Source organism: Rhagoletis zephyria, unplaced genomic scaffold (assembly GCF_001687245.7).
Source record: "Rhagoletis zephyria isolate East Lansing unplaced genomic scaffold, Rhagoletis_zephyria_1.1 Rzeph_scaffold_01313, whole genome shotgun sequence".
Taxonomy (NCBI): domain Eukaryota; kingdom Metazoa; phylum Arthropoda; class Insecta; order Diptera; family Tephritidae; genus Rhagoletis; species Rhagoletis zephyria.
In genome coordinates, this window is record NW_016158397.1 from 69,050 (window position 1) to 96,960 (window position 27,911).

At 39.7% G+C, this 27,911-nt stretch overlaps 1 protein-coding gene across 12 annotated transcripts; it reads left to right on the forward strand.

Annotated features, from left to right (window-relative positions):
* Window positions 1-355: 355 nt before the first annotated feature.
* On the forward strand, window positions 356-27,677 carry LOC108363594 (platelet binding protein GspB). Of its 12 annotated transcripts, none has more exons than XM_017616988.1 (7): window positions 356-1,987; window positions 11,998-12,594; window positions 15,599-16,009; window positions 19,587-19,727; window positions 23,334-27,115; window positions 27,181-27,277; window positions 27,342-27,677. In XM_017616988.1, the coding sequence occupies exons 2-7, from the start codon at window positions 12,349-12,351 to the stop codon at window positions 27,411-27,413; spliced, it is 4,749 nt and encodes a 1,582-aa protein (XP_017472477.1). In that variant the 5' UTR covers window positions 356-1,987; window positions 11,998-12,348; the 3' UTR covers window positions 27,414-27,677. The 12 variants fall into 12 exon arrangements, with proteins under 12 accessions (XP_017472477.1, XP_017472474.1, XP_017472483.1 ...); XM_017616985.1 differs by having other exon boundaries at window positions 356-1,603; window positions 11,730-12,594; XM_017616994.1 differs by having other exon boundaries at window positions 356-1,603; window positions 11,730-12,594; window positions 19,608-19,727.
* Window positions 27,678-27,911: the final 234 nt, after the last annotated feature.

Genomic DNA, 27,911 nt, shown 5'->3' on the forward strand with positions numbered 1-27,911 from the left:
TTACAGCAGACTAAATGAAATGCAAATTTTCTACGGCACAGCAAGTGCCTTAAAGTAATTTGCAACATTCTGCCAACAAAGTGTTGCGGCAGTGGTGGTAAATTATGGTGCAGCATGAAAGAACTACTCTCCTCGATAAGGCCAAATTTATAGGTAAGCTTAAGCTTTCGAAATTTCATCACAGTGTTACAGGAATCGAAATTGATAACATGATGATCATAATTTGTGAAATTCGAAATAAAGTACTTCAGCCATACGGTTTATAATAATATATGATACATGTTAATACGTTTACTATATCAGCAAATCAATAAAATCGAATTGGATCTGATTAATATGTGCTAATTCACGATAAATAATGCATACATACTTATGTACATACATACATATATCAGCTGATTTACTATTAGAAGTTAAGTAACCCACGTATATATGTACAAACAAACATACACATACAAGAACTCATTGACTCGCAACTAACATCCCATAACGTTTATTTCTTTTCGATGAATTTGTACTAAACCACGTCTCACCAGCGTTGTCGCAAAATGAAAAATCAGCATTGCAGCACACTTAACCCATATCGAGCCAGCAGGGGAGCGGAGAAGGTGACTGCAATGCAGTTTCCTCAACTAGAGATGCTGTCAGAGCACAGCACGCCAACGGCCACGCACGGCAGGATATCAGGCAGGATATTGATTGCAATTGTCTGTTCAGCGCTAAAGTCGGGGCAAAAGAGAGGCAAAAATCTACTTCAAAGTAAGTAAAGGCGTGGGTGGCATACGTATGTACATGTAGAAGCATTCGCACGATTGGTTTTTGTCGACTCAGTCAATGACACTGTGTCGGCTGAACGGGTGGATCAATGGTGCATTGCAGTCACATCGCTGTTGGGTGAGTGTATAAGTAAATGGTCGCAAGCAGGAAAAATCAGTACGATTTCGATTAAAAAAGGTCGATAAGTCAGTGTGTTAAGAGTGTTTAAAAATAAAACTAGAACTGTGACAAATAAAAATGCTACATTCACAAAAGTTTGAGCCTTTGTAGCGCCCTCTGCCACCAACCATCGTCGTTCGCGGAAATTGCATGGTCTGACCGCAGCGCCTGAGTGCATTCAGTGCACGCTGACACTTGCCAATGCGCGTTTTGTATGGCGGCACTGCTGCTTCCGGTGTTTTGTTTTGGGCCTGCAGCGCCAACACGCAACACCCAACATGTTGCAGTCAGTCACTGTGGCGTATACACCAAATAAAGTGCCCACAAACGAGCAGCGCTGAGTATTTCTAATCCGGCGGTTGCATGTCTAGACGTCTGAAATGTGACCGGTTGAATAAAGCGTTTAGCGGACAGTGAGTGGTCTTCCAAGAATACCGTCATTTTTTAATGATTTAAGTGACAAAGGAAAGCGGAAAAGTTTTATGGGAAACATAAAAATTTAATTCAAAAGTAAAACAAAATTGCGGTGTAAGATTTTAAAGTGCAAAGCATTAAATGAAAAATGAAAAGAAAATGCTGAGGAAAATCTTCGCTTGAAAGTGTGCAGTATGCTGATCAATAGAAAATAAACTTAAATGGATGTGTGTTTAAAGTATCTATATAAAATGTATGTACATATAAACATACAGCTTAAATTTAAAATTTATAAAAAGAAAATATCAAAATGAAAAATGCATTTGGTTTAAATTACATTCGCAGCGTACTCTGCATTCAACGCGAAAATAATTAATAAAAAAAAAGCCGCAGCAGTTGAAAAACTCGATTGACTAAAATTTAATCGAATGATTTTAATAAGGCTTTTAAACTTTATCTTAAAATCTTTTTTTAATAAAAGTGTCCAAAGAAATCTTATATAATGAGCGAAATTGAATTTTAGCTATTGCGTCAAGTTTTGCTTTCATCAATTTGTAAAGGATTCTTGAAATTTTTGTAGTTTTTCCCTCACTTCACGGCCTCATGGCCTTTTTCATTTCTACTACGCCCTCTCCAGGTATATGTACATTTATTTATACAACTACATAAAGCATCAACGACTCCTAGTAGGAATTTCTCTGTGGTGCATTGCTGCAGGATTTCCAAAACAAAAATAAAATAAACAGCGAGACATCGCAAAAAGGCAAGGAAAATGCCTACACATCAAGCTTTCTCAGTATGTAAGCTATGTACCTACATACATACATATTTCAGTCGTGACTTGAGCGGCCAACACTCTTTGGCACAGTGGGCGCGGGAGGCGGGGAGGAAGCACGCAAGCTTTGTAGTAATGAGTTGCCGGTTGGCATGCTAACCTAAAAATATAAGTAAAGAATAACAAAGAAAACAACTATGTGCGGTGGTGTGTGCGCGCGAATGAAGAAAAAAGGCAAAACTTTTAGGGTTAACAGCTGAAAAAGGTACAAAAATAATAAACTAGAAAAAGAGCAAAGGCAAAATGTCGCTTCTTCTAGGCAAACATAATGCTTCGGCATTATGTGTATACAAATACAAAAATACAGTGACTCAAACAAATGACCACGTGTTGATTTTCTTCAAATATTCGTAATGTTCTTCGAGCTAAATTTTTTGTGTTATTTTTATATAAAAATATCGTCTAAGCTTTGACCAAAACCGTGTAAAAATTCAAAACAAATTTTCATCAAAATTTCAACTTTTTATTCTGAATTTTTAGAAAATTTTTGGGTATGCAGTTTTATAGCCCACACAATTTTAGTATAATGAAAATTTCCAAATATCAACGCAAGTTTTCGTTATATTAAAAAACCCGTAAAAGTAACCTAAAAAAAAAAATCTCAAAAATCAACGCGAATTTTTAGCCGTTTGAAACTTGAACTTCATTAGACTAAAATTGTATGGGCTATAAAACTGCATACCCAAAAACTTTCTAAAAACTCAGAACAAAAAGTTGAAATTTTGTATAAAGTTGAAAGTGTGATTTACACGGTTTTGGTTAAAGCTTAGACGATATATTTATATAAAAATAACACAAAAAATTTAGCTGGAAAAATATTACGAATATTAAAAAAAAAAAAACATTACGTGGTCATTTGTTTGAGTCACTGTACATATGTGTATATATAAGCATTTTACTTAACCAATACGCATACAGAGCCAAATGCGCCGTCATACCTCCACCACGTAAGCATAATTCTATTTATGTACGTACATATTTATTGTACATAGCGTGCATATTGTAAACGCAAAGCAGCAAAAATTATAGCGTAATGAAAATGTTTATTAATATTTCGACATAACAGTACCAGAGCAGAACCACTCGTGTGTACATCAAAATTACACGTATTAATGTATGCATTTGTCGGTGTGGGTGTGGGTGTGTGTATGCCTGCGCGTTAAGCCCCTCATTGATGTTGTAGTTTTTACTAAGTATTACAATAGAGCTTTACAAGTAAGCTGTATCAGAAAACAATTTCTTTATGCTATAAATACTACTATTTTGCTTGTACGCTTTTTTTTTGGTAGTCTTGGGTGCCCAACGACTCCGAAGCGGATGAATGATTTGATGTGCCGGCACGGCGAATGAGGGTGGTTGCCTGTCGGCGTTCTGCGTCGACGTCGGACGTCCGCCAACTTCAAGCCATCTTCGTTTATTGCTTTGTATGTACACGCACACACCCCCGCGTTTCGCTAGAAAGCCGGCTTATGTACGTACATATGTATGTGTATAAATTTATCTATCTTTTGTTTTGTGTAGCATAGCAGCAGGCGCATAGACAATGAGCTTCACTACAGCAGGCAACCGTTTAATCGAACAAGACAATAACGCAACCACTCGAGCCATCGCAAACATGTTGGTTCAAAGAATTGGTTGGTTTTTATGCAGCACAAATTTTGATTTGTGCTACACAAGAAACGACAGTCGACACGCGCTGTGTGCCCTACTGAGTTGTTGCCTTTGTAAGAAGTACTGTTCTAACGGTATACAGTAGAGGTGTATACATACATACGTACACAATTTTTTACTTATTTTTTGCATGTGCTGGCGCGTAAGTCTGTGTATGTAATCATACCATGCAGGAATTTCTTAACAATTAAGATGCATTTAAACTCTCAGCTCTTTCTCTGATGGCACAGTCTCAAGAAGAAAAAATTACAAAAAAAAATCACATTTCACATCACACATACATACATAATATATAAATCACTAATTAAATACTTTGTAAGTTTTCAAAAAATAGTCACAAAGTTTTTCATAAATTCTTGTATGAGGTTAAAGACCTATGCGTTTATCTCAAAATCGAGTCCGTTTTGTATGAAATTTTGCATTTAATATTCGTTTACTTAGACCAAACAACTGAGCTAACAAAAAACTTCTCTTTAAATGAGCTTTTCGCAGTGAAGAAATATCTCTAGTACGCGATATAGATTTTCCTTTGGGGTACATAATAACAAAGAACTGCATGCACACATGTATATACATAAGTATGGTTAAATGGGGTTTTGGGGCTATTAACTAATACATCGGAGAGTACTAAGAACAACATTAGATAACAATGGAAAGAAAAATTGCTGGCGTTGATGAAGTAGAGCAAAACAAATACATTTATCTAATTGCATACAACGCAGTTTTACATAAATACATAAGTTCATTCTAGTTCCATGTGTGTTGAAGTTCTATCGCTTATAGTAGGTACTTTTTCACATTTGAGTATGCGCTAAATATCACGCAACCAGCATCCACCCCAAACCCTCAGTTCTACCGATCGGTGCCTATTGCAAATGTTTGAAATTTAGTGAAAAGGAAAGCAAGTGTTAATAAGTAATTTGATATGTTTAACACTTATGCAGCTATTTTTGGTTTTAGTAAAAACGTCTTAGCTTGGAAAGGCAGAGAAAACCGAGTCATTTATTTTTTATTGAATTTTTCGCTGCCCTTTGAAACAAAACTCAAAAAACTGGCTTGCTCCTCGCTGGCATTTTCCATAGACCGTCCCCCCCCCAAAAAATTTTACAACTTCAACCCTTTCTTAAACCTTGTTAACCTCTGGAAAAATGAATTGCTCATTTCAACTAAAATATTAGCTAAATTTTATTTATGATGTCATTGCAATGGCATTTTTAAAAGCAAATGTTAGATTACACAGCCGGAACAGACTAGGGAATAATTATATGTATGTATGTATGTCATGGTTAGCGAAATTTGACATACATACATATAGTCACGTGGAAAATAACAGGGATACGATATTTTGACAGTTTTGCCTTTTTTGCGTTTGTTTGTTGTGATGTTTATTACCTTTTTTTTATAAAAATACAGCTGATTATCTAACAAAACTATATATGGGTGTTTCTATCCGAAGATATTATATGATTATTAAAATATATACTGGTGATGTAAGCGGAAACATTTTTGCGAAAAATGGTCCTGCTGGCTGGCGCTAGGGTCAATATATCTTTAAAAACCGTTTATGATCCGAATTGGTTCGAATTTGGAGTATGTAGTTGAAAGTTTCAACTTGAAACATAATAAATCATAGGTTTCCAAAAAATTTTCGACCTAAAATTTACAATTTAATTGCGTTTAAAATTTATTTAAAAGCAATTTTAACAAAAATATATCAATCGAAATTTATGTCACGTAAAGGAAAATTGAAATAAGTTGCATTGATTTAAAAACTCCAAAAATATCTAGAATTCCTCCAAATAATATTGAAAAAATGTTTCATGAAAAGAGCCATCATTCCCAATCAAACAATTTCCACTTTTGTCACATACCGACACTCTCTTTAATTGCGTATATATTATTAAATTCCAGCTTAAGAAAATACGCAGCTAACAATTCGCGTAGATTTTTGAATTTTTTTTTGTGCAGAAGAATAATAACTTCATCCGCAAAAAAATTTTCCTTGCCTAATAAAAAGTTTGATGTAGAATTTTTCTAATTTTTATATAAAGTTTGAAATTAGGACTTACATATATGTATGGTTTTTGTTAGATAATGAGCTGATTTTTTATAAAAAAAAAATAATAAACATTAAACAAGCATAAGGAGAAAAGCCAAAATTATTATTTTTCACATGACTGTATATATACTACATATATTTATTTGTTTCATGCAACAAAGTGCGTGTCATGACGATTCGCGTTTTTTGTGGCTAAAATGTAGCTATATACGTATGTATATATTTGCATATTTATAATACACCAGGGACTCAGCGCATACGAATAACTAAATTGAAACAAAGTTACTATTCTATTTTTATTAGTCCCATTTTTACATTTTATCCGCCGAAAATTGTATTTGTTAAAAGTTAAATAAAGATTTCTGGGGAGTTTAGATTTTCAATGTAGTCAAAATTGGAAATTTTAGTGGAGAATTTCATTTAAAAATTTAAAAAGTAAAATGCATTTATGTCTTCTTTAGAAAGTTTGATTTGGTTTGGCTTTAAGAAAGCAGAGAGAACTTTATAGATGATTAAGAATAATAAGGCGCTTTAATTTCCAAATTGCAGGTTTTGTTAAGTGGACTGATTTTTTTTTTCAGCAATATATTATACAACCACCTTTCTGCTCTTTTGCACGCTTTTTATCGTTAGCTTTCACCTTTTCTGCTTAATCAGCGAAGCCATTTTGCGGTTGCCGGCGCATGGCACGAAAAAGGCAGCACTGCCTGCGGCATTTTCTGCAGTGCGGCACTAGTAGCGCTGCGGTTGCGAAGTACAAACAAGCTTTTAAACAAATATATATATATGTACATGGCAGGAAGTTAAAGCAGCAGCGAGGAGTGTAGTAAAGTAAAGCAATTTCCTATTGTTTTTCGCATTTTTCGAAGAAACTAAATGAGCGCTTCAAAACGCAGTCGGGCGCTTTCAGTACAGGACATACATTGTTAAAAGTTACTCGTTAAATACTTAGATCAACTCGTTGAATAGTTTAAGCATATCTTTAGACATTTTTTTTTGTTTTTGCTTTTGCCCGCACACTGGCATGCTTTGCAAGTAACTAACCTCACATAAGTTTTGCACCAGACACGCCGCCACCACAACCACCACCACCACCACCACCACCACCACCACCACCACCATCTACCAGCCACTACAAACAAGCAGTACAACCATTAACCAGCAATAAATCACTTGCTGACCCATTTCCACCATTTTGTTGTGGTCATTGATCTATCGGCGAACACACATACATATTTACACACTACCATACACCTCACATTTTGCAGCAACAGCGCCAGCCAGTAGACGTAACAGTAATCGATTTTAATTCGCTGGCCTAGCAGCAAGCAGAGCAACGTCTCGCATGTCCGGCTGACATAACAATTAAAAACCAATTAATATTAGCAAATTTACTTTTATAATAAAGTCTACTAATATTAACACGTTAAACTATGGAACAAGTTAATAGTGCGATAAGAGCCAATAAGCGAGGTGTACTATTTACATATGTACATATGTATGTATATCATAAAAGTGATGTATGTAAATAAATTAAATGAACTGACGGCCGGACTGAAGTGCCACCAAAATGTGTGAATAATTGTATAAGTTTAAGCAAAATGGCGCCTGAACTTCAACTAAGTTTTGATGGACATGCGAATATTACGGCCTGATGGTTCCAGCGAGTTGATCATAATGGACGCTTGCTTGGTAGATAGCTGCATGAACAAATGAAGGAGAGTTTTTACTTTTGATTTTGAGGAAAATTTCTTAAAACTTTGTTAACTTTTCTTCAGCATTGTTGAAAAAATACTCGGAAATTATAAATATACTTATGTACACTCCGTGAAATCACTGTTACTCATACGCAGCGTAGTACCCGTTCAGCGTTTCGATGTTGCTAGCGCAAAATGCAATCAAAATAACCTTCGGCAAGTCAGAGTTTGGCCTCCAAAAATTTCAATATTAGACGCACATGTCCACACCTACTCCACTGCCACAACTCTTTCGCAAATTCTTATTGAATATCTATGTACTCAGCTCATGCAACCAAATTCGATTTCTGCACTACTAATTTTAGTTGCCTCGCTTCCTTTGTGGCCTTCGAATCGCAAACATCGTTTACACTATTATTTAACTTTTCACGGCTGCTAATCTTAAGCATAGCTGGTGGCCGTTTAGGCCGTTCAAATAGACCGTTACGTGTTGACTCTGCTACGGTAATCGACACCGTTTGTACGGCAAGTGGCAAATGGCTGTGTATGCTTGTATGTATGTAGGTTTATTTGTGTGCAAGCCTTCATAGACGCTTGACTAAAGTTTACTATGAGGTAAACATTTTGATTTAGAAAAGCTTGCCGATTTACTGCGCAAATATGTATAAACACAAACACATAAATACACATTTTGCACTGAACGCGGAAATCTAATTGTGGCAGTTTATGTGGTGGCAATGGCGATGGCGGTAGATTTGGATTTAACTTTAATTTATGCAAGCTTGATACGCTTGATTAAAGAAAAACGTTTCATTTTTAACCGACTTCCAAAAAAGGAAGAGGTTATCAGTTCGTCGGAATATTTTTTTTTTTTTTTTTTTATGTACGAGTATGTTAGCGCATAACTTTGAACCACGTCAACCGATTTCTTTTTGCATCGGAAAGGTAGTGTCTCAGAGGTGGTCCCATACTAATCTGGTTAAGATAAGATCAGTGGATCATGAGATATATATGTATATATATATTTTTTTTTATATGAGAGTTGAAGTCGGTTTTTTTTTTGCTAAAAATTACTTGTTATTTTATTTTTTTTTTGACATAAACAGGATTTGTTTCCGAAAATACAGTAAAACCATTTGCGATAATTATAATTTTATAAGGCATGGAAATTTGAGTGGAATTAGGTGGACATTTTTAACTTCTTGGACATCAAAGCAAACAAAAGATAAAATAAAATATACAATTACTTATGTAGCTAAAACCGATTTTCTTTGTTTAATATTTTGATAATAAATAGTAGTTACCCTAATGTATCAAGCATACACTTTAGACTGGTGGAAAAAAATCAACTATTCGGTTTTTTTTTCAAAATCTCTTGTGAAACATTTTCGACACAGTATAATATAAAGATTTGAAGGTCCATCATCGCGAATTTTTATATTGCGTATAAATAAATGACAGAGGAATCTTTTTGTTTTAATTTTGAAATTTTTTAACTCGTTTTTCTGACGTGATTTTTCCATAAATTTACTCCTCCGAAAGTCATTGTAGGTAAAAGTAGCAGTCGGGTCGAGTTTTTGTTTTTTTGTGGCGTTATAACAATTAAATTTAACAATTTCATTGGGCTTGAGGCCGTTTTCAATGGAAATTTTTGCGGAAAAACACAACAATTTATATTTTGGCAGAAGTTATAGCTGCTATTTCGAAGATGACCAAAAAATGTTCATTAAAAACGGCCTCAAGCTCAATCAAATTGTTGAATTTAATTGTTATAAGGCCATAAATAACAAACATAAATAACTTAAGGACGAGCACACCTAGAAGTTAAACATCCTAAAAACAGAATTATTAACAAAAACCAACAAAATCAACAACCACATGATCAAGTGTAAATAGCAGCGGAATAGCTGCGCTTAATTGAAGTTGGCTTAACACATAAAAAAAGTGGAAAAGGCAACAACAGTTTACGTGGCGAACTTAGGTCAGTGGGTAGACAACTGGCTTTGGCGGCTGGGGCGTTGGATCGAATCCCAGTTGAAAAAGTCTGCTGAGGAGATGTAGTTTTTCAACTATCGATAAAATGTTAGAACCTATCAATGAATATCGTAAAAGTTTTTACAGAAATTTTAAAATTTTGACATTGCCTTAAAAGTGGTTTTTTATCGTATGGCAAAAATGACTGACTGTGTGCCATGTTTATGCCACGGCCTCACCACCATGTAACGCGCGAGTGGTTCCGGGGAAGCGGCCTTTGAAGAGATTCGCACGGGCCACTTGATGGATAGTTTCCCTATCCCAACGTCCGTTAAAAAACCGTAAAGAAAAAAAATTGCCAAAAATCAACGGTAAGTCTTAGCTACTTCAAATTTGCACTTTATTATACTAGAATTGAATGGGCTACGAAACTGCATACTCAAAATGTTGCTACGTAATCAAATCTCAATAAAATGCTAAAAATAAAATAAAATATAAATATTTAGATCAGGATTATCCATTTAAACAATTTCTGAATGCCCAGAATTGATGAGTCTAAAATGAGTGTTTCTTTCGTTATAAATACTATGAGTTGAGCAAAAGTAACCATATTGGTGTGCCCTCCTAAGAAGGGAAATATGCTCTTTTCTGTATCTTTTTTGAGCTTATAAAGAGGGTTGCAACTCAGAATTCGTAGACTTTTTGACTCTAAAAAGAGTCCGAATGTTTATAGGGATATTGCTAGCAAACGTCAGACTGCCTTTCAATGGTTTTACCTTGCAATGTTTTTATCAAAAGTGATTCATATTTTTTTTGTTCTTCATTAAAGGCATTTTCGACCATTTTAAAAGCCAGGACGAGTAAATGTTCGAATGTCATTTAGAGGTTTAAAAAGGCATTTCCGAGAAAAAAATTTTAAACGAAAGTTACGTATGTATTTTTATCCCCAGAATCCGAATCTGTAGTAAAACCATGTACATATACATATGTAATTTAAACAAATGAACTTTCGGCCAGTTTAACTCACTTCCGGTTGCTACAGGAAGTTGATAATACCACCAAAAGATGGAACATCCCCGATTTGCTATGCCATATTTTTGCCTCCATTTATCAGGGGGGTGGACGGGTGCTCTAGGACACCCTTTATATCGCTCGTCCGATACGTTGACTGAAAAAAACCAGTCTAATACACATCCGTGCACAAGAGAGTGTCCGGGTGCTTTCATTGCCTAAAAAGTTTGGCATTGAGACCACACATTGATAAAACAAAGCACCACAAATGGAAAATAAATAAGTAAACAAAAAGCAATTATCGTACTAAGGCGACGGTGATAAATCGCGTTGTCGGTTACTTCCGTTCTGGGCAACCTAAGCGCTTTTCATACTGCGCACAAAGTTTGTGGTTTTTTTCCATTGAAGGTATGTTGAGTTGAACAATTTTAGTCAAACTCCAAGTCCATGGGTAAAACTATCAGACCTTACTTGCTTGGCTAAAATATCACTGCATTCCAGCATATTTTGCGGTTGTTCCTACTTTTTTGGCAGTCCACTACTTAGCGAAACTATTTCTGTATCTATGCAGTGACTACATACACAATGCTTTATATGAGTACATATGTATGTATGAATGGGTAAATGATATTGGCACCATTTAACTTTAAATAAATGCCCCAAAAGGCGGGCCAGCCGGTCCTGTTGCTTGAATTTTATGGCTTAATGAGCCATAAAGGCGCGTTGTGTATGCAATAGTGCACTTCGGAAGGCTCGTAAGTGTGTACTCTGTGTGTGTGTGTGTTTGTTGCGACAGCGATAGTTGTTGAGAATTGCTATGTCACAAAAAGTGTTTTTTTTTTTAAATTAAACAGGCACAGACAGGCCAAGCTAAGACAAAAACACAAACAAAACGAGCGACATTCTGCTGCTTTTATTACTTTCGTGAACTAACAAACAATGCACACGTGCGGCCTAATATACATATATATATATATATACACGTATGTTCATTTATGTTTATGACATTATTTATTTTGGTGCCTCTGTATGCACATCCGTCGGTTGCATGCCACCACGGGCGGCCGACTTGCTTGGCTTGTTGCATTGTTGGTTACACTTTGGTAATAACCTCGAGTTTATTGCCCTCAAGGGCATTTGGATATTTGCAGTGCAGTTCAGCGCGCCTGAAGCAACAATGGGCCCACAAAGGCGCGACTGCTGGCAGGACAAGAAAAAACACGCGCATATAAATGTGAACGTAGCGAAGGCAATGACATGGTTGCATGCTCAAAGAATACTTAACGAATATTTAAGAACTAATAATTAAAGATATGGGAACTTTAAGAGGAGTGGTGTACCGTTAAAGCTAGTTGTGTGCTAGTATAAATTATATAAAAGTATTTATTTACTCGTACAAGAAAGTAAACCAGGTTTGAGAAAAAGTGGAAAATTCAATACAAAAATTAAAATTGAGTTAAAAAATAAAAGAAAAAAAAAACATACAGATGCACTTACCGACGAAATTTGAATGTAGAAAACTCTTTAAAAACGAGCAAACTGTAAATCTCTAAATGTTACTCATACGCCATGTTGTGCATACCAGCACCAATCATCAGCGCAACCCCGAAGCGAAGCATCTACATATATATGTAAAGTGTGCAATTTAAAATTTATGGTGACAATGTGCTAATTTACGCGACGACTGCAAAAAAAAGAGCTCATAAAAGCAACGAAATAAAAGTCGCCGACTCCAACTCCAGGCGGCCGAGATGGAGACGCGCAAACAGAAACGGCTCGGCGCCGCTCCAATTGCATCGTTCGAGAAGTCATTCGAGGATTCCGCCTCAACGGCCACCACTGCCAACAGCAGCACCACCAGCTCCATCACCAGCAGCAGCTCAGCTACAGCGGCAACTGTTTTTCCGGCAGCGCCGCTCTCGAGTTCAACGACGCCGAGTGCTATACAGGCGCATGAAGCGCTTGCCAAGGACATTAACAGCAATGGCGATATGATGGTAAGTCGAATGTTTAAGTGTAGCGATTTGTAGGAACTTTGCAATTTATGCACTGCAAAATTTTATGCTAATACGACGATAGAAAATTTGGTAGCTTAATTAAATTCCCCTCCGTTTTTGAAAACCAACGCGCGCCCTTCAAAAATTTGCTTCCAAAATGTACTTGAAAAAAAAAACGAAACTGTCAAAGTGTTGTCAACGCCGCATAGACGCTAGCTTGTCTGCGCTATCAAGCGCTAAATATTTGCATTGCAAAGTGAACCGTGGCTGACTTTTAATTTGGCGTTTTATGTAAATAAGCCAATGGCGATTTGCAGGCGAACTCACGCGCGCCGCTCAACGCTTTTTGTCACTTGAATTCAAAGTCACGTGCCCGCGGTTGTCAAAACGAGAAGGCCATAAAGCACTACATACAACAAAAATATAATGGCTGGAACAGCAGAATGAGGGCTAATAATGTAAACAAAAGATTTTACGCTTTCGCTCTTTAGTATTCTTGCTCTCTCACTCTCTCCCTTGCGCCTGGCTGTCTAAAGCTTGATTTGCTGACAATGCGCAGAGCATAAAGCTCGCGATTTACATAGAAAAGCTTTCGGCGCGCTGCGCCCAACAGCTGTGGTCGCCATGCACACACCGACTGACAGAGCTGTCAGCTGCTGGGCCATGTGAAAGCTCTCAAGCGCCTCGTAGCCAGCCGATGTGTATGCGAAAAGCGCGCACGCTTCCCAGCAAAGCTCACGTGCCCAGTCGCCAGACAAGTCGTCGTCGCCGCTGACAAGCTGCTGGCTGTCAGTTGGTGTTCGGTGCGTGCGTGAAGCAGCTACACAAATCGCCGTCGCTGTTACCGTCTGCTGGCAGTGAGTGGTAAACTTTAGTGCCACCTCCGTCGTCGCCGTTACCGTCACCGTTGTCGCAGCCGCAGCGGACCCAACACACACAAACAAACACTGTGTAAGCGGTATGTGCATTGGCATAATTTTTCAGACATTGCCTACTTTAAGGCGCATCAACAAAGTGAACTTAACTAATCAAAAATCCAATACGAATTAAATGAAAGCAATAAAGTTCCTTGCAAAGACACACTTGACAAGATTTGCATATAAAAAAGTGAAAAAAAACGGATTCTATGTTATATAGTTTTCAACATGCAAGAATTAGTGTACTAGTGTGAATGTGTAAGTGCAGAGCTGGAATGTCGAAAATGTGCTCGCACAGAAAGAAAATTTTTGTGTACCCTGAAATTGGAAAAGGAAATACATTCGATGCTAATATTTTCATGCTGCGCTTACATACAATGCCTTGGCAGCAACGTGCCACACGTTTTCATTAATAAAGTTTAAGCAAGAAATTTAAGTGCATAATTTTAGGCGCACAAGCTTTTCCATGCACGCTGACATACAAAGTGTCTAATTCAAGGCTTTAATACGAGCTCAAGTGCAAGAGTACTTGCAATTGTGCTAAAAATTAACACACACAAACACGAACACTTCACACACATGCATATGAACGAGTATATACATACGTATGTATGCATATATGTATGTGGAGGCATTCGCATGCCAAAAGCAAGTGAGCTTAGCAAGTCATTAGTAGATGTTTTATTTGCAATGGATTTGCAAAGTAAAACAGGACAAATGGTAAAGCGAAAATGGATAAACGATAGTTTTTTTTTTGTATTTTGATTTGTTCTTGTTTCACCGCCTTCGTGCTAAGCTTAACCAGCCATTATAGCTGCTCTGCTATAGAGCACTACGAGACTCTACGAAAGCGTAAGGAATCAGGCAGTAATGGCCAGAGATTCAGGGGAGAGTGTCGTGCGAGACGGGAAACGGAAAATGTTTTAGTTAAATTACTCTGCCCGAATTGGCCTATTTGGGCAGCTGATGAAAAGAAAAAAAAAGACAAATGGAATTACATACATACTTCCTTAACATTTGCCGTTAAACGACACAAAGGCGTAAATAGCTAAAAAAGAAAAATATTGCTGAGTGCAATAAAACTAATTTCTTGAAAAATGTTAGTAAAAAATACATATACACAACGAATATATATATTTTTTTTTTTTTTAAATCGAAAATCGCACAATAATTCCCACTGTTGTTGGCAAATGAAGTGGCAAAGAAGCGAGTGAAAATTGACTTATGACACATGAATACTTTAATGGCATCGAAGTTGAAGCAAAATAAGTGACTTGCATGAAAGCTTGGTATGCATCCCTTTGCGCTTTTGTCGACCAAGTTGCAAAGTTTTACAAGCGGCAAGTTGTAAATTAAATTGTTAATAAAAGTTTCAAGAAACAGAAAACATGCAAATCAATTTAATTATGACAAAGTTGTACGGCAAAATGGAAGTGAAAAACATTTTCCGAATGCTGTGTTTTAAGTTAAACTTAATCAAGCGTCTTCCATTTCCTTTGAATGTCACAAAAGTTGATATGCTCAAGGATGACATCTTTCAAGCGTCGACAGCGCCGGAAACAGCGTTCACAAGTGTATAGAAAATGGCAGTCATGGCTGTTGTATGAAGGGAACTTTTTATAGATAGTAATGACACTTGAGTTTGTTTAAGTGTGCATGTGTGTACGCAAATAAAAGTTAATATATGTAAAATTTTAAAGAAAATTTAACCCGCTCAGTCTTCGAACAGTAGACAAGTTTTATAGAGGAATCTTTTACGGCAAAAAAAAAAGAAAACGAGAGTGGGAAATAAATATTTCAGCTATTTATCTTTTCATCTCCAACTTACTTTTTGTATCCCATAAGAATTTAATTTATTTGAATTAATGGCAATTAAAAAGAAAATCCTGTTCAAATTTGAAATGCTTCGAATTGGTCGTAATCCAAAAATTAATATCTATTACCTTATAATTTATACATTATTTATACTCCTGGATGTGTGCTCATTACTTACTTTATAATGCAAAATAAGTTAATTTTAAATTAACAACCCATTAAAATACACATTGGCTTTCCTTTGTAACTCGATATTTCTCTTCCCCACACAGATGGAGCCGCACGAGCGCATTACAAACTCATCTACAGACACAGGTAGAGCAGCCAGAAATGCTCAGCAACAACCCAGCATCGCTATATCGATGTCAGGGAGCGGCGCTGCTTCACCCAGCAGCAGAACTAAACACGATGGCAACAATGCGAAGCGTCCACCCCCTCTGAAGGCAACCGTTGCCGCCAACACCGCCACCACTGCAGGCCCATTGACCGGCAGCGACACTGTTGGTCAGCCACAGCAACAACCGCAGCTTCAGCAGGTGGCAGCTGGTATGGGTGGCATTTTCAAGGGGACCACTACGCTTACCACACCCTCGACGCCGCGCATCGAACTGAGTCGCGCATCGTCGTCGTCGCATCACGAAGAGGATAGCCGGGAAAGCAGTCCGGAGAATGTTTTCGAGCAGGTGATGATAATGCGAGAATTGTAACTTATAAATGTAGTGTTTGTATGTAAATGTGCATAAGTGTGTGTGTGTGTGTATTTGTAGCAAGAATACTAGGCCGGTAATAAGCACACAAATGCAGCTTTGTTTCGCAGTAGTTAGTGGCTTGTCGCGCTGTGCATTTGCTACTCTCCGATGGGCGGGGCGGTGTGCGGCTGTCCGCTGGCAGTTTTTGTTTTCAATCTTCCACTGGTGCTTGCAGTAATTATCGCCACATTTACTGCACACTTGCCCTCACTTGCTCGCTATCCGCTGCTCACATTCATGTCTAACTGCCATTATTGAATTTGGTTTCCTGTTGCCTTTGCCTATTCACTTCGACTTTTTCATGCCTTCCACCTGACAACATTCATTTAAACCTTTTTTTGTTGCTGTTATACTTGTTTTAGTCTTTAAAGTGCCATTTGCTGTATTTCTGTTTTGCTAAGCATTTTTTCCATACACTTTTTGCAGCCATTCACTATTCACTCGTCTGTCCTTCTGCTGGTCTCTTGACTTTTATGGGTTAATGAGTTCAACCGAAATGTGGAACAGCAGCGGTTGAAATCAGCGCAAAGCAAAGTAGGGCGGGGCGGAAGAAACTATGTCTATGAAGTGTGGGTGCGGTGCAAAGTGCATTTACACTGTGCGTCAAAAAACCCATAAAGTGGGTATAGTAAATCAGGCTAGCTTTGGCGATACGGCATACTTAAATTGGTGATGAATGCGAAAATCTGAAGTATAGTATTAAGGGAAAATCCAAGCGCCCGCGAAAGATGAGTGCGCTCACAATAAGCTTTGCTTGACCAAAATGAAGAAAAGTAGATCTTTTGTTCTCGCATAATTCGGCGTTCGTTTCAGGCCTACTTGCACTTGTATGTCTATCTATGTATCTAAAAATGTATCTTGGGCTGAAACCATACTTTCTACTCTTCACTTACTTCTCCGACTATTCGTTCGTTTGTTCTTAAATAAAGTGAACTGCATATTCCCTTGACAACTGAATCTTGGTTGGCACTTAGGCAGCAGCGATTTGAATGTTTCATGTAACAATTAATTTGACCCACTTTGCATGCAGACATACATACATACATACACATACAGCAGTTTTTAAACCAATGCCAAGCTTTAATAACTGCCAACAGCAAAAGCGGAACAACAATAACAACAACAGCTAACAACAAACTAAATTTCCGCTATGTGGAAAAACAGGATGACAAGCCATTATTGCTGGCCCTTGCCTCTTTTTTACTTATATTGTATTTTATGTTTTTTGTATAGAGCAAGTTGAAGTTGCCACAGTGGTATCAAAGCCACTGCAACTTGTTGTATGCTTGGCTGTGCTACTGGCTGCTGCTTCCTCGTGCCACCAGCCACCAGCCACCAGCCACCAGCCAACAATTTCAGCTATTGTTTTTGGGCAATTGTTGAGCTGTGGGCCTTAATGAGAAAAATGTTTCAGCGTTGACGTTGCAACCGCATACACACACGCCTACATCATCTACTCGCATTGAACACAATGCCTGAGCGACTGCTTGCTGCATGCCATCGACAAACGAACGGACGGACGGACGGTTGTGCCGTGTGTTTGCCTTTAGTGCCTGTTGCTGCACACGCACTCGAAATTAGTAGCAAATATACACCGCAACGTACAACAGGCGAGTGCAGCAAATGTAAGGAAGCAACAAAAGTCTCTGTTACGGAAATGCTTTTTCGAGAAAACGCTGATATTTTTGTTTACCAAAAACCAGTGGAAAGTTGAAAGTGCATGACCCACTTAAACGACAGTCGCTGCTGAGGTATACTTAACAGTTATGAAAATTTGCAGTACTGAAGCGTAAATCCGAGCACTAAAATCAAAAGTTATTGAATTTACTGAAAGGTTGTCAGAGGAAAGTTGAAAGTTTCATTGAGCACTGCTTATTCCCTGCACTGGACAGCAGAACTAAGTCTAAAGGTTTATATAATATATTGCTGGTGAAACAACTTCAGAGAAATGTGTATGTGTGCATATGTATTCGTAGCGGACCCAAACTCTTGCAGCATTTTGCTATTTTGCACATTATAGCCCACAAGTGCACTTGCCTTGCGAATAGGCACTGAGATGTCTGCTTATTAGCCAAATGTGACTTCATTAATTAAATTAACTTAATTTGCTTACGACGCCATCAAAAGTTGCCGAAACACCCCTTCGTTTGACATGTTCCTACACTCGCATCAACTCGTGGCTATAGAATGTACGCACATACGCACACCTTTATTCTCTCCCCCAAACTTTGCATGTCCTCTCTTATTGCTCGTCGCATTCCTTTGCTTCACTGATTGCGATTGCATTCCCCGCTCGCTTTCGGCCCACCACTGTCCATGCACACTGCAACTAAATCCAACTGTCACACATCTGTCAGAACGCAGCTGATAATTTTGTAACGTCGCACGGGATTAGCTATATTTTTTTGTGTAGTTGTAGTTGTTGCTTTTGTAATTGTTGTTTAGCATTTAATGTATGCACGTACACTGATGTACATTAAGTCACACACAAAAAACTTACAAACATTTCTACATACAGTATCGGTCATATCAATAGGACTCCCATTGCAAAGGTGATATTGTTTGCCGCTTATGTTTATTTATTTATTTTTAAGAATTTTCAATTAAAATACAGTTCATTCTCTAACAAGACCCATATAAACCCAAGTTTAAAACTTTGTAGAAAACTAAAAAATTTCAAAAAAATTTGCATCCAAATTTCAAACTTATTTCTCAGGAGTGCTAGAATTTTGTATATAGACCACTAAATTTTAGTGTCAATGACATGAAAAAAGCACCTAAAATTTACCGTTGATTTTTTAGAATTTTTTTCTTGTCGCATTTGCTTCCATATAACGAATAAACCCAATTTATTTTTATATGGAAGAAAGCTGCAACACCTTCGGCAAAAAAAATAAACATAAGTGGCAAACAATATCACTTTGAGGTGGGGGTGCTATTGATATGACCAATACTGTATTTACATTAGCACTTCCATCACATGCAAAAACACATACATACATACGCTCGCGTGTGCTTAAACCTTGTACAAGTATGCGTTTATAAATAAATCAGCAAATGCACATACACAAGTTCATACATACATATATGCATTTGATGTATGTGTATATGTACATATGTAAATAACTTTCGACACTGACACATGAAAAGTAAATTTTCTTTTTGCTTTTCTCTTTTTCTTCTTCCCCGTACACTTCTTCTGTACATCCCTTTTATCGAATATATGTATGTATTTATACACGTCCTTCACACGCCTTGTTTTATGCGCAAATTGGTTCATGCCCTTTTTTTACGTCCCTCCTCCTCCCCCTCCTCCCCCTCTAACCACTCCACCACTACACGCTCCTTTTTCGTTGCATACTTTTTTGTTGGCTCCGCTATGTGAATAACGCCATTAAATTTCACGGCATCCTGGGTTATAAACTACACGCGCTTTTGTTTCGGTTTCGTCAAAATTGATGTTTTTGTTTTGTTGGAAAATTTTTGAAATGAAAATGATAATCAAATGAAGGTTGGCACTGGCACCCTACAGGAAACGATCGGTGTGGGCTTTCGCGAAGAGGGCGCCCTGGAGTTGCGCAGCTCAACGGAGGAATTGTACTTTATGGACCCGGAACAGAAGAAGGAGGAGCAAGAGAAACTGCAACAACAGGTAAGTGAAAGCGAACTCTTTAACGATTTGTCGTTGAAAAGAAATGTAAAAAATTTAGTGATATTTTGGTGAACCAGTGCGATTTTTAAAGACTGAGTTGTTAATAATTTTGAGGTTAGAATGAGCCCGACGGAAGTTCACTGGTCTGAAAATCAATTGGCAATTTTTACTTTATGGTCACAGGCACTACAAAACTTTGACAGCTGTCAGTTTACAGTGTTGATAAAGTTAAAGCCACAAAGAATTCTGGATTAGAACAATGTTGAATTGTAAGCGAACTGTTAGAAAAACAAATCCGATCAAAAATATGCATAAAAACGATATCGAATTTTATCGACAATATGTACGTCACTAAAAAATTATGACAGCCGACTCTGATTTCACTGTAGGGACGCTAAAATGATACAAATAAACACCGAAACACGTAAAATTAATTTTAGGTCGTATATTACGGATCTGTATATCGTTTTTCTAGATCAGGCAATTTTCTCAAGATATTTTAATTTCGAGTTTGCATTGCGAATGAAAAAAATTCAAACTTTAACATGGAAAATGTCACTCATACGCCATGTACGGGTAACCACTCGTCTGAATGAGGCGTTTTCTTATCGCTTCAGGCGACAATTAGAATAATTTTATTCTTTTTAATAATTCATTTATTTTTTGTATACAAAATTGGAACTATGGAGCTTCCTATTTTTTCAATGCTGCCTTTGGTATATATTAGACGCTTTTGAATAATACTGTTGAAGCGAAATGTTGCCGATTTGTCACTACGGCAATAAATCGGTGAGTCGCCAATTTGTTGCCATTGACGATTGTTGCCTATTTCTCATGTTTTGCATGGTGGGTAGGGCCATGAACGATATGGCGTATGAGTAACATTATTTTGAGCTTTTGTTTCATACAAAAATTACACTGATGCACAAAAATGATCTTAATAAAAGTTAAATGAAATTGAAAGGGTTATTTTGTATCTACAACTAACCTGTAACTAATCAACATTATTAAAATAATTCAGCCACCCTCATTTTTTTTTTGCAACAGCATTTAAATAAAATTTAATAAAATACTCTTGAAAACTGTATTAAATTATAAAAGAATAATAGTAATAATTGGCCTAAATATCCTTCTCAACCGTGATTTACGTCTTGGATTTGTCAAATAAATGGAGGCAAATACGAGGAACTATTTCATGGCTGAAGTACACTCGGAGGTTTACCATTGCCGGCCGGAGGTTGACCGCTTTAGAAAAATAAAACTCATTTGGATGTTGCTCGAATCAGGGGCATCGAAACTGGTACTAACCGAGTGGTGGTAGTACGCACGTTTAAAATCGATTTGAGTTCATTTAAGTGTGGCAGCAACTTTGGCAACAAAATTTATAATAAAAGCAATAACCAGCAGCAAGAATGCAATCGTCTTTCAGATCATTCTCTGGCACGGCATGGCGCAAAATACATATACATATGTATATGTATGTACTCGTACACTGTAGCCAAATAGTACTTATACCCAACACATAATGAATATAACCGCAATATTCTACCAGCCACAACTGGGACACGGCATACATACGAGTATTACGGCATCAATTGAAGGACCGAAAGTGTTGCAGCAAGTGAAACTGAGCAGCAGCAATGTCTGTATCGAAATTGGTGCCGTGCATGTCCTGGAAACAGTTGGTCCACTTTTCTCTGCACTACCAGGCGTTTTGAGTTTGGCAAGCGATACAATTGAAAAATCAAACCGCTTCGAAGCTTTCATGCATTCGTGCAATATTTGCTTTGCTTAACAAAACATTGCGGATATTGCAGGCAAACGCTCACACATCGGTGTGTACCTTTGTTCTCTTTCCTTCCCTTTACACCTCCGACGCCGAAGTGTAGGTGGTGGCGAAATGTATTTAGGTTAGCCTTTTTGTAAATGCCATGGATTGGTACGCCTTCGAACACGAAGTCATTAATTTTGTGAGTTTTTATTGTACGGCTACACTGTTGTTGTTGCCACCACACTTGCTTGGGTCACATTGGAAAACTCTAATATGTATGTACTCGTACAAATGATTTACCCATTTCATGTGACCACAAAAACAGCAAATTTGTTGTTAAAACGTTCACACATATGTACTTACAAAGTATGTACATTAGGATGGTCCAAAAATGCATGTAAAAAAAGTAAAGTCGACATTTTTATGCTCTCACCCCCTAGGATTGTTCTATATCGAAAGAAGTATACCCCTATTTTTTTTATTTTGAAATCAAAAAATATTTAGAGGTCGCTCAAAGTTTCCCATACAAAATACATGGAAAAGTTGGAGCGCTTTGAGCGACCTCTGAATATTTTTTGATTTCAAAATAAAAATATGCGGATATACTCTTTTCGGTATAGAACAATCCTAGGGGGTGAGAGCATTAAAATTCCGACATTACTTAGTTTGGACCACCCTAATGTGCATGTATGTAAGTATATGTGTCCTTTATATGTAGAAATGTAAAAAATGGGCGCTGAAAGTTGGAAGAGAGGTCTTTGTGAAACTGTGTCGCCGATATCACTGACGCTGCAAAATTTAAAGGCAACAATTGCGGGGCAAATGAATTGAGCAACTGTTGAAGAGGAAAAGGTGAACTTACTGGCAACTTAAAGTCGCACGAAAATACATTGCTTTAAAAGAGGCAGGGGTTTTTATACATAGATATGTAAATGTTTACACAAAGCTAGTTCTAAAAAAGTTAGCGAAATATTTTGCCGTTAAATACAGGTTATGTGCTGGAAGAGGTTAAAGCAGAAGTTTTGAAACGATAAGTCTTTATGACGTCGTAGTTTATGATTTTGTCGCTGTAAAAACGTTGCCGGTGCTGCTTAATCCGTTCGGCGATTTCACCAAAGCTTCCGAAATAAGAGCATTAAAATCAACGTACTACTGCTCCAGCCGAAGCAAACACAATACAGATTTCCATAAATAAATCTTTCCTCGCTGATTCTGTTCGGCGTCAGTCCTGCCATGGCATATTGTTTGCAATGTATTTGAATAAGCCAACAATCCTTTTCTCCGCTTTTCATCCACTTATCACAGCAGTCATTGCGCCTCCTCCCATCCGCAATAGCTGTCGGCATGTACATACACACGTACATACAAATGTACATACAATTCCATTATAACGCGCATCCGACCTTGCCCATCATTCATTGGCTGGTATGCGCGGCAATCTACCTACGCTCATCAACAATCAGTTATGGCGCATATCGGCAGTCTGTCATTTAGCCCGTTCGTCACTGTTGCCTTTGACGTTGTCGTCTGTAACAATTGAAATTCAATTATGAGCGATCATCGCCTCAGTTCGCAGGCTTCGACGAATGCAGCCTCATAGTTTGAATGTATTTTATAATTTTCAACGAATCTTCGAAGGATTCTGCGAGGTAGGAGTTGCATGTACATATGCACATAGCTGTATTATGATTGATGGCAGCTCTTCCCTTTAATTACGTTATAAATTTCAGTTTCTTTGGTTTTTTCGCAAAGTTGCCGGCTTTCAATTTATTTCCCTTGTAATCTGCGTTTCATTTACTGATTACTGTACACCTATTTTATTCCATATATTTCAGCAAGCGAAGCGCTCCTCGCCACACATCTTTAAATTTGACGATCATCAGAGCTACTTGCAGCAGCATCAGCGCAAGGATTCCGCAAGCTCCGAGGTCGCTGCATTGCTTTGCATTTCCGGACGCACAAGTCGCATTTCAAGCGTCGGCAGTCAGGGTTCGGCCGTGAGTCGTCTGTCGGCCGTATCGGGCGTTTCGCGTTCACCCTCTCCACATCGAATGCTTTTGGAGACATCATTTTGTGGTCCCAAGCCACTGGAAAATGTAGTGGACGGTCGCGTTTCAACTACTATTGAGCCGCCAACGGCTGAATTACTCGAACAGGTGTTATTGGCGCGTAAGCACGACCCCACTCAGGCAGTGTTGGCAGAAGGCATCACCGTGGAGAGTTCACCAAAGAAGAAGCCCACAACGCTGTCAAACGGTGAGGCCAAGCCCCCATTGAAAAGTACTAAGAGGTCTGAGCGACCCAGCGCTGTTGGTATTGTTGGCGCTGGTGCTGGTGGTGTTGGGAAGCCAACTATGGGTGCTCAACGTCGAAGCACCAAAAGTCCTGGGCAGATGGTAATCGGAAAGACGCCCGGTGGCACAGAGTATATACGCATAAACCTGAAACCCGACCACATGTACGACGACAGGGGTATTGCACCGCATGAGAAAGTTGTCGAGGCGCCAAACAGTATCGCTCCGCTTTACTCACGCAGCCAGAAGAAACCTGCTTCGCTCAGCTTAGGCCGCACTGCCGTGGATGAGAACCGTCTGACACCTACGGCTAGCCCCAAGCCCACGCGTCATGGCATTCTGGCGAAGGACACGCACGGTAGCCGCTCTCCTTCTCCTGCCAATGTGCCCGTTTCACGAAAAAGTTCATTTAGTTCAATATTTCGCCTTGGCGGCAAGGATTCGCCTGACTCGCCCCGCGAACGTTCACGTTCACGTAGCAAAAGTAAAGAACGCCAAACTCCGCAGTCACAAAATGTTACGCCAAGCAAACAGAAATCCGTTTTAGCGATTTTTAAGCCCGGCAAACGTGGTAGCAACGCAGGCGCTGATGCAAAATCTTCGAAGAGTTCCTCGCCCATTGATGGACATGAGCTACAGCAACAGGCGCAGCAAACACGCAGCAAGTCGCATACGCCATCATCAACGAGTGGTGGTTCTCGACCCGCTAGTAGGTTACGTTATTACGATGAGCCCGTAGAAGGCGTAATACACATACCGCTTCATACTCCGCCTGAGGAAAAGGAGGCGCGAAAATTATTGCACGGCATACAACAATTAAATGCGGAGCCGACGCGCCCAGTTCCAACAGCTATAACGGCTAGCCAGCTGGCCGCGGCCGCTGCAGCTTTGAAGCCTGTGGGGGCCCGGAAGAGTTCGGGAAGTGGGTCATCGGGCAGTGGTCAATCGCAGCCGAGGTCTCAGCAAGTGGATAAGTTGCAGCGCATCGAGAATCTCGACGCCATACATACGCTGTCGCAAGATGATGACAATAAAGAGCGCACATGGAGTCTGGAAGTGAACAAACATAGTTCCCAGGATTCGCAAGAAACTGCCGGTTCAGAGATAAGCTATGCTAGCGCTATCAAGGTCAATCTTCGTTCGAATCTGGCAAATGTTAAGGAAAATGTGGTGCAGGAAAATGGTGTGGCAGCGGAGGCGGAAATTCATCGATTGCCTTCAGTGGATAGCGGTGGGGAGGTGAAGGTCGTTGAGACGGTGGCGATGGTCAACGTGAATATCACACAAATTCAGCCCGAAACTGAACATACAAAAGAAAAACGTCGATTGCTCTTTACGACACGCCTCGGCTCTGGCAGTCAGGACCCAATTTTTTCCACACAATTTAGTATTTCAAAGACTGAAAGTCAATCGAGCCAGTTGTCTGAGCAAATACAAGAAACAATAGCCGAGAGTCCTGTGTCGGAGACCCTGCGCAGACAGGGCACTGTAATACGCCGTTCAGAAGAGGAAGTGGAAGCCAGTGCTCCTGCACAAGTAGCAGAACCCAAAGAGCCAATGAAAATGCCACCGAAACGGCGAAGCTCTACCGAAACCTCAACTCGTCGCCAGAAATCGATTTCTACTTCTGAGGACGAGAAACACATTGTACAAACAACAGTTACTGCAGTTGTTATGCGACGCAAGGAATCACATGAGGAGCCGAGGCGAAAATCGCGCTCCACGTCAGAAGACGACGCGGATGCTGGTGGCGGTGTTTTGAATCAACGCCATTCCCGGTATCTGGAAAATTTTGATGTGCGGAAAAAATACCACGAAAATGTACCCCGTAAGCCAAAACGGCAAAGCTTTTCCGAAAGCAAACGCGCTGAGGGCGTAGAAGAGCCGATTTTAATTGCTGCAGAGCAACATGAAGATCAAAAACCACCAAAACAGCAACAACGTAAGCCAACACTGCCTCAGCCGCCACCTCCATCTACAGCGCCCTCACCTTCGCCACCTCCAATTGCTGCTTCCGCTTCTGGGAGCCGTTCGCCAACGCCAACGACACATCCACCACGCTCGCAATCCCAATCACCTGTAGATCGTTCCGGAAAACACACACCCGTCAAACCTCCACGAACCTCAACACCCCCTCGTCGTTCACATGCCGCAACCGAAAGACAATCAATGCCCTCGACCGACGAACCAATTGAGTCATCCGAAAGTGAAAGAGACTCAGACTTAGCAGGCGGCAGCTCTGCGTTAGCCGACCCCAAGCGGCGGCACTTGCCGCGTCATGTCGGCGCTATCGAAGATCACGAGAGTACAGGACTCGTTTCGCAAGAGTCCTTCGACGAGCTTCCCTATGTGCCCACTACACTACCCGAGGAGCGAGCGCAAGGCGTCCCACTCATTCCTATGAAAGATCGGGCCAACATGGAATTGAAAACATGCCCTGTGGAGCGTCCACGCTCAACTACGCCACTAAATCCTTCCCACTTAGAGGAATATTGCGGCATAGTTACACCTCAGGAGCCAGCTTATGAGCTTAATGGCTCTGTGCCAGTACGCGGCGAGAAATTGCGCATCAGTTTGCCACGTAAAGACTCAACTAAGGAGCGGGTACAAAGCGCAAAGTCCCCACGACGAGCATCCAACACTAGCGGCAAGTCTTGGTTTGAGTTCGCCGAGGAGGGTCTGCGCGCCAATGCAGCCAACTTGGAACGCAAAGATTCTAACAAACAATTGTTACAGCAGAAAAAACCGGAAGGAAAGGAAACAAAAACAAAGTCACCTGCCGGCACAGCGACCACAACCACCGTGCAGACCACGCAAACGCAAATTACACCAACCTCCGGCACCACAACGACGCAACGAAAGCTCTCTGGACATTGGATAGATTTCGAAAATATACCGGAAAAACGCAAGCCACCAAAGCGAATTACGGCTTTGCCCAAAGACGGCGTCATTTCCACGACTACTAGTAGCAGCCGAACTCACGCCGCCCAAACGAGTGGGCAACATGCGGCGCACACCCACGCACATGGCCAAGGGCCCGGACATGGACATCAGCCACCACAGCCAGATGTGACAATGGACGGCAAAATCCACTACAACTATGTAAAGCCGGAAGACTGTCAGTGCGAGTGTCATGAGGCAAAGAGGGAAGGAGCCGTGGGCGCTGGCGCTGATGAGACGGAGGAAGCAGGCACGGTCGGTGCAGACGATGAGGCTGACGGTGTAGCAAGCAGCAAATCCATAACCAGCGTGGATCTTCTACAGCAAGGTGAGGATATGTTGCCATTGCTGGACCCTGACACACAAGATGGAATTGAGCCAAGGTTAGTTCAGTTAACAGCGCTTACTGAAGCGGTCTTTTCAAGCAAATATTGTTTACTATTTTCAGTGACTCGTCGCGTGAGTACAGCTGCTACACGGACGATGAGATGGATGTGCCGATGCGGCAGACAAGCTCCAGTCGCTCGAAAAGCAGTTCCTCAAAGGTTGGTGGGCAAAATTGTAGTCTCGGTTAATATAAGGGTTAGTAATGATAATGCTTGATTTCAGCTGGACGAGTTTCCGCGTCGTGATGTATCGCACAGTCCACGAAATCGGAAGTTTCCGGACAATCGCAAGTGAGGCCGTTGGCAGTTCGATAATAAGTTTATGGATTTGCCTTCAAATACGTTGCTGAAATTTGCGTTTTAAAATTTGTAAGCTAACTGGGAGTGCTGCGCCAAAATGCAATGGCAACACGTAAATGGCTTTTGGTTTCGTTAAAGCGTAATATTGACTTCTAGTTATGCCTTAAAGCTGCCTTTACATGAGGCGATTTTTTGACGGGCGATAATCGCCATCGCCTGCAAGAGGTTGACTTGCTGTCTACTTTGAGGCAAGCTATTTTTGAATNCAAATACGTTGCTGAAATTTGCGTTTTAAAATTTGTAAGCTAACTGGGAGCGCTGCGCCAAAATGCAATGGCAACACGTAAATGGCTTTTGGTTTCGTTAAAGCGTAATATTGACTTCTAGTTATGCCTTAAAGGTGCCTTTACATGAGGCGATAATCGCCATCGCCTGCGAAAGTTGGCTTGCTGTCTACTTTGAGGCAAGCGATTTTTGAACCACCATTCGCACG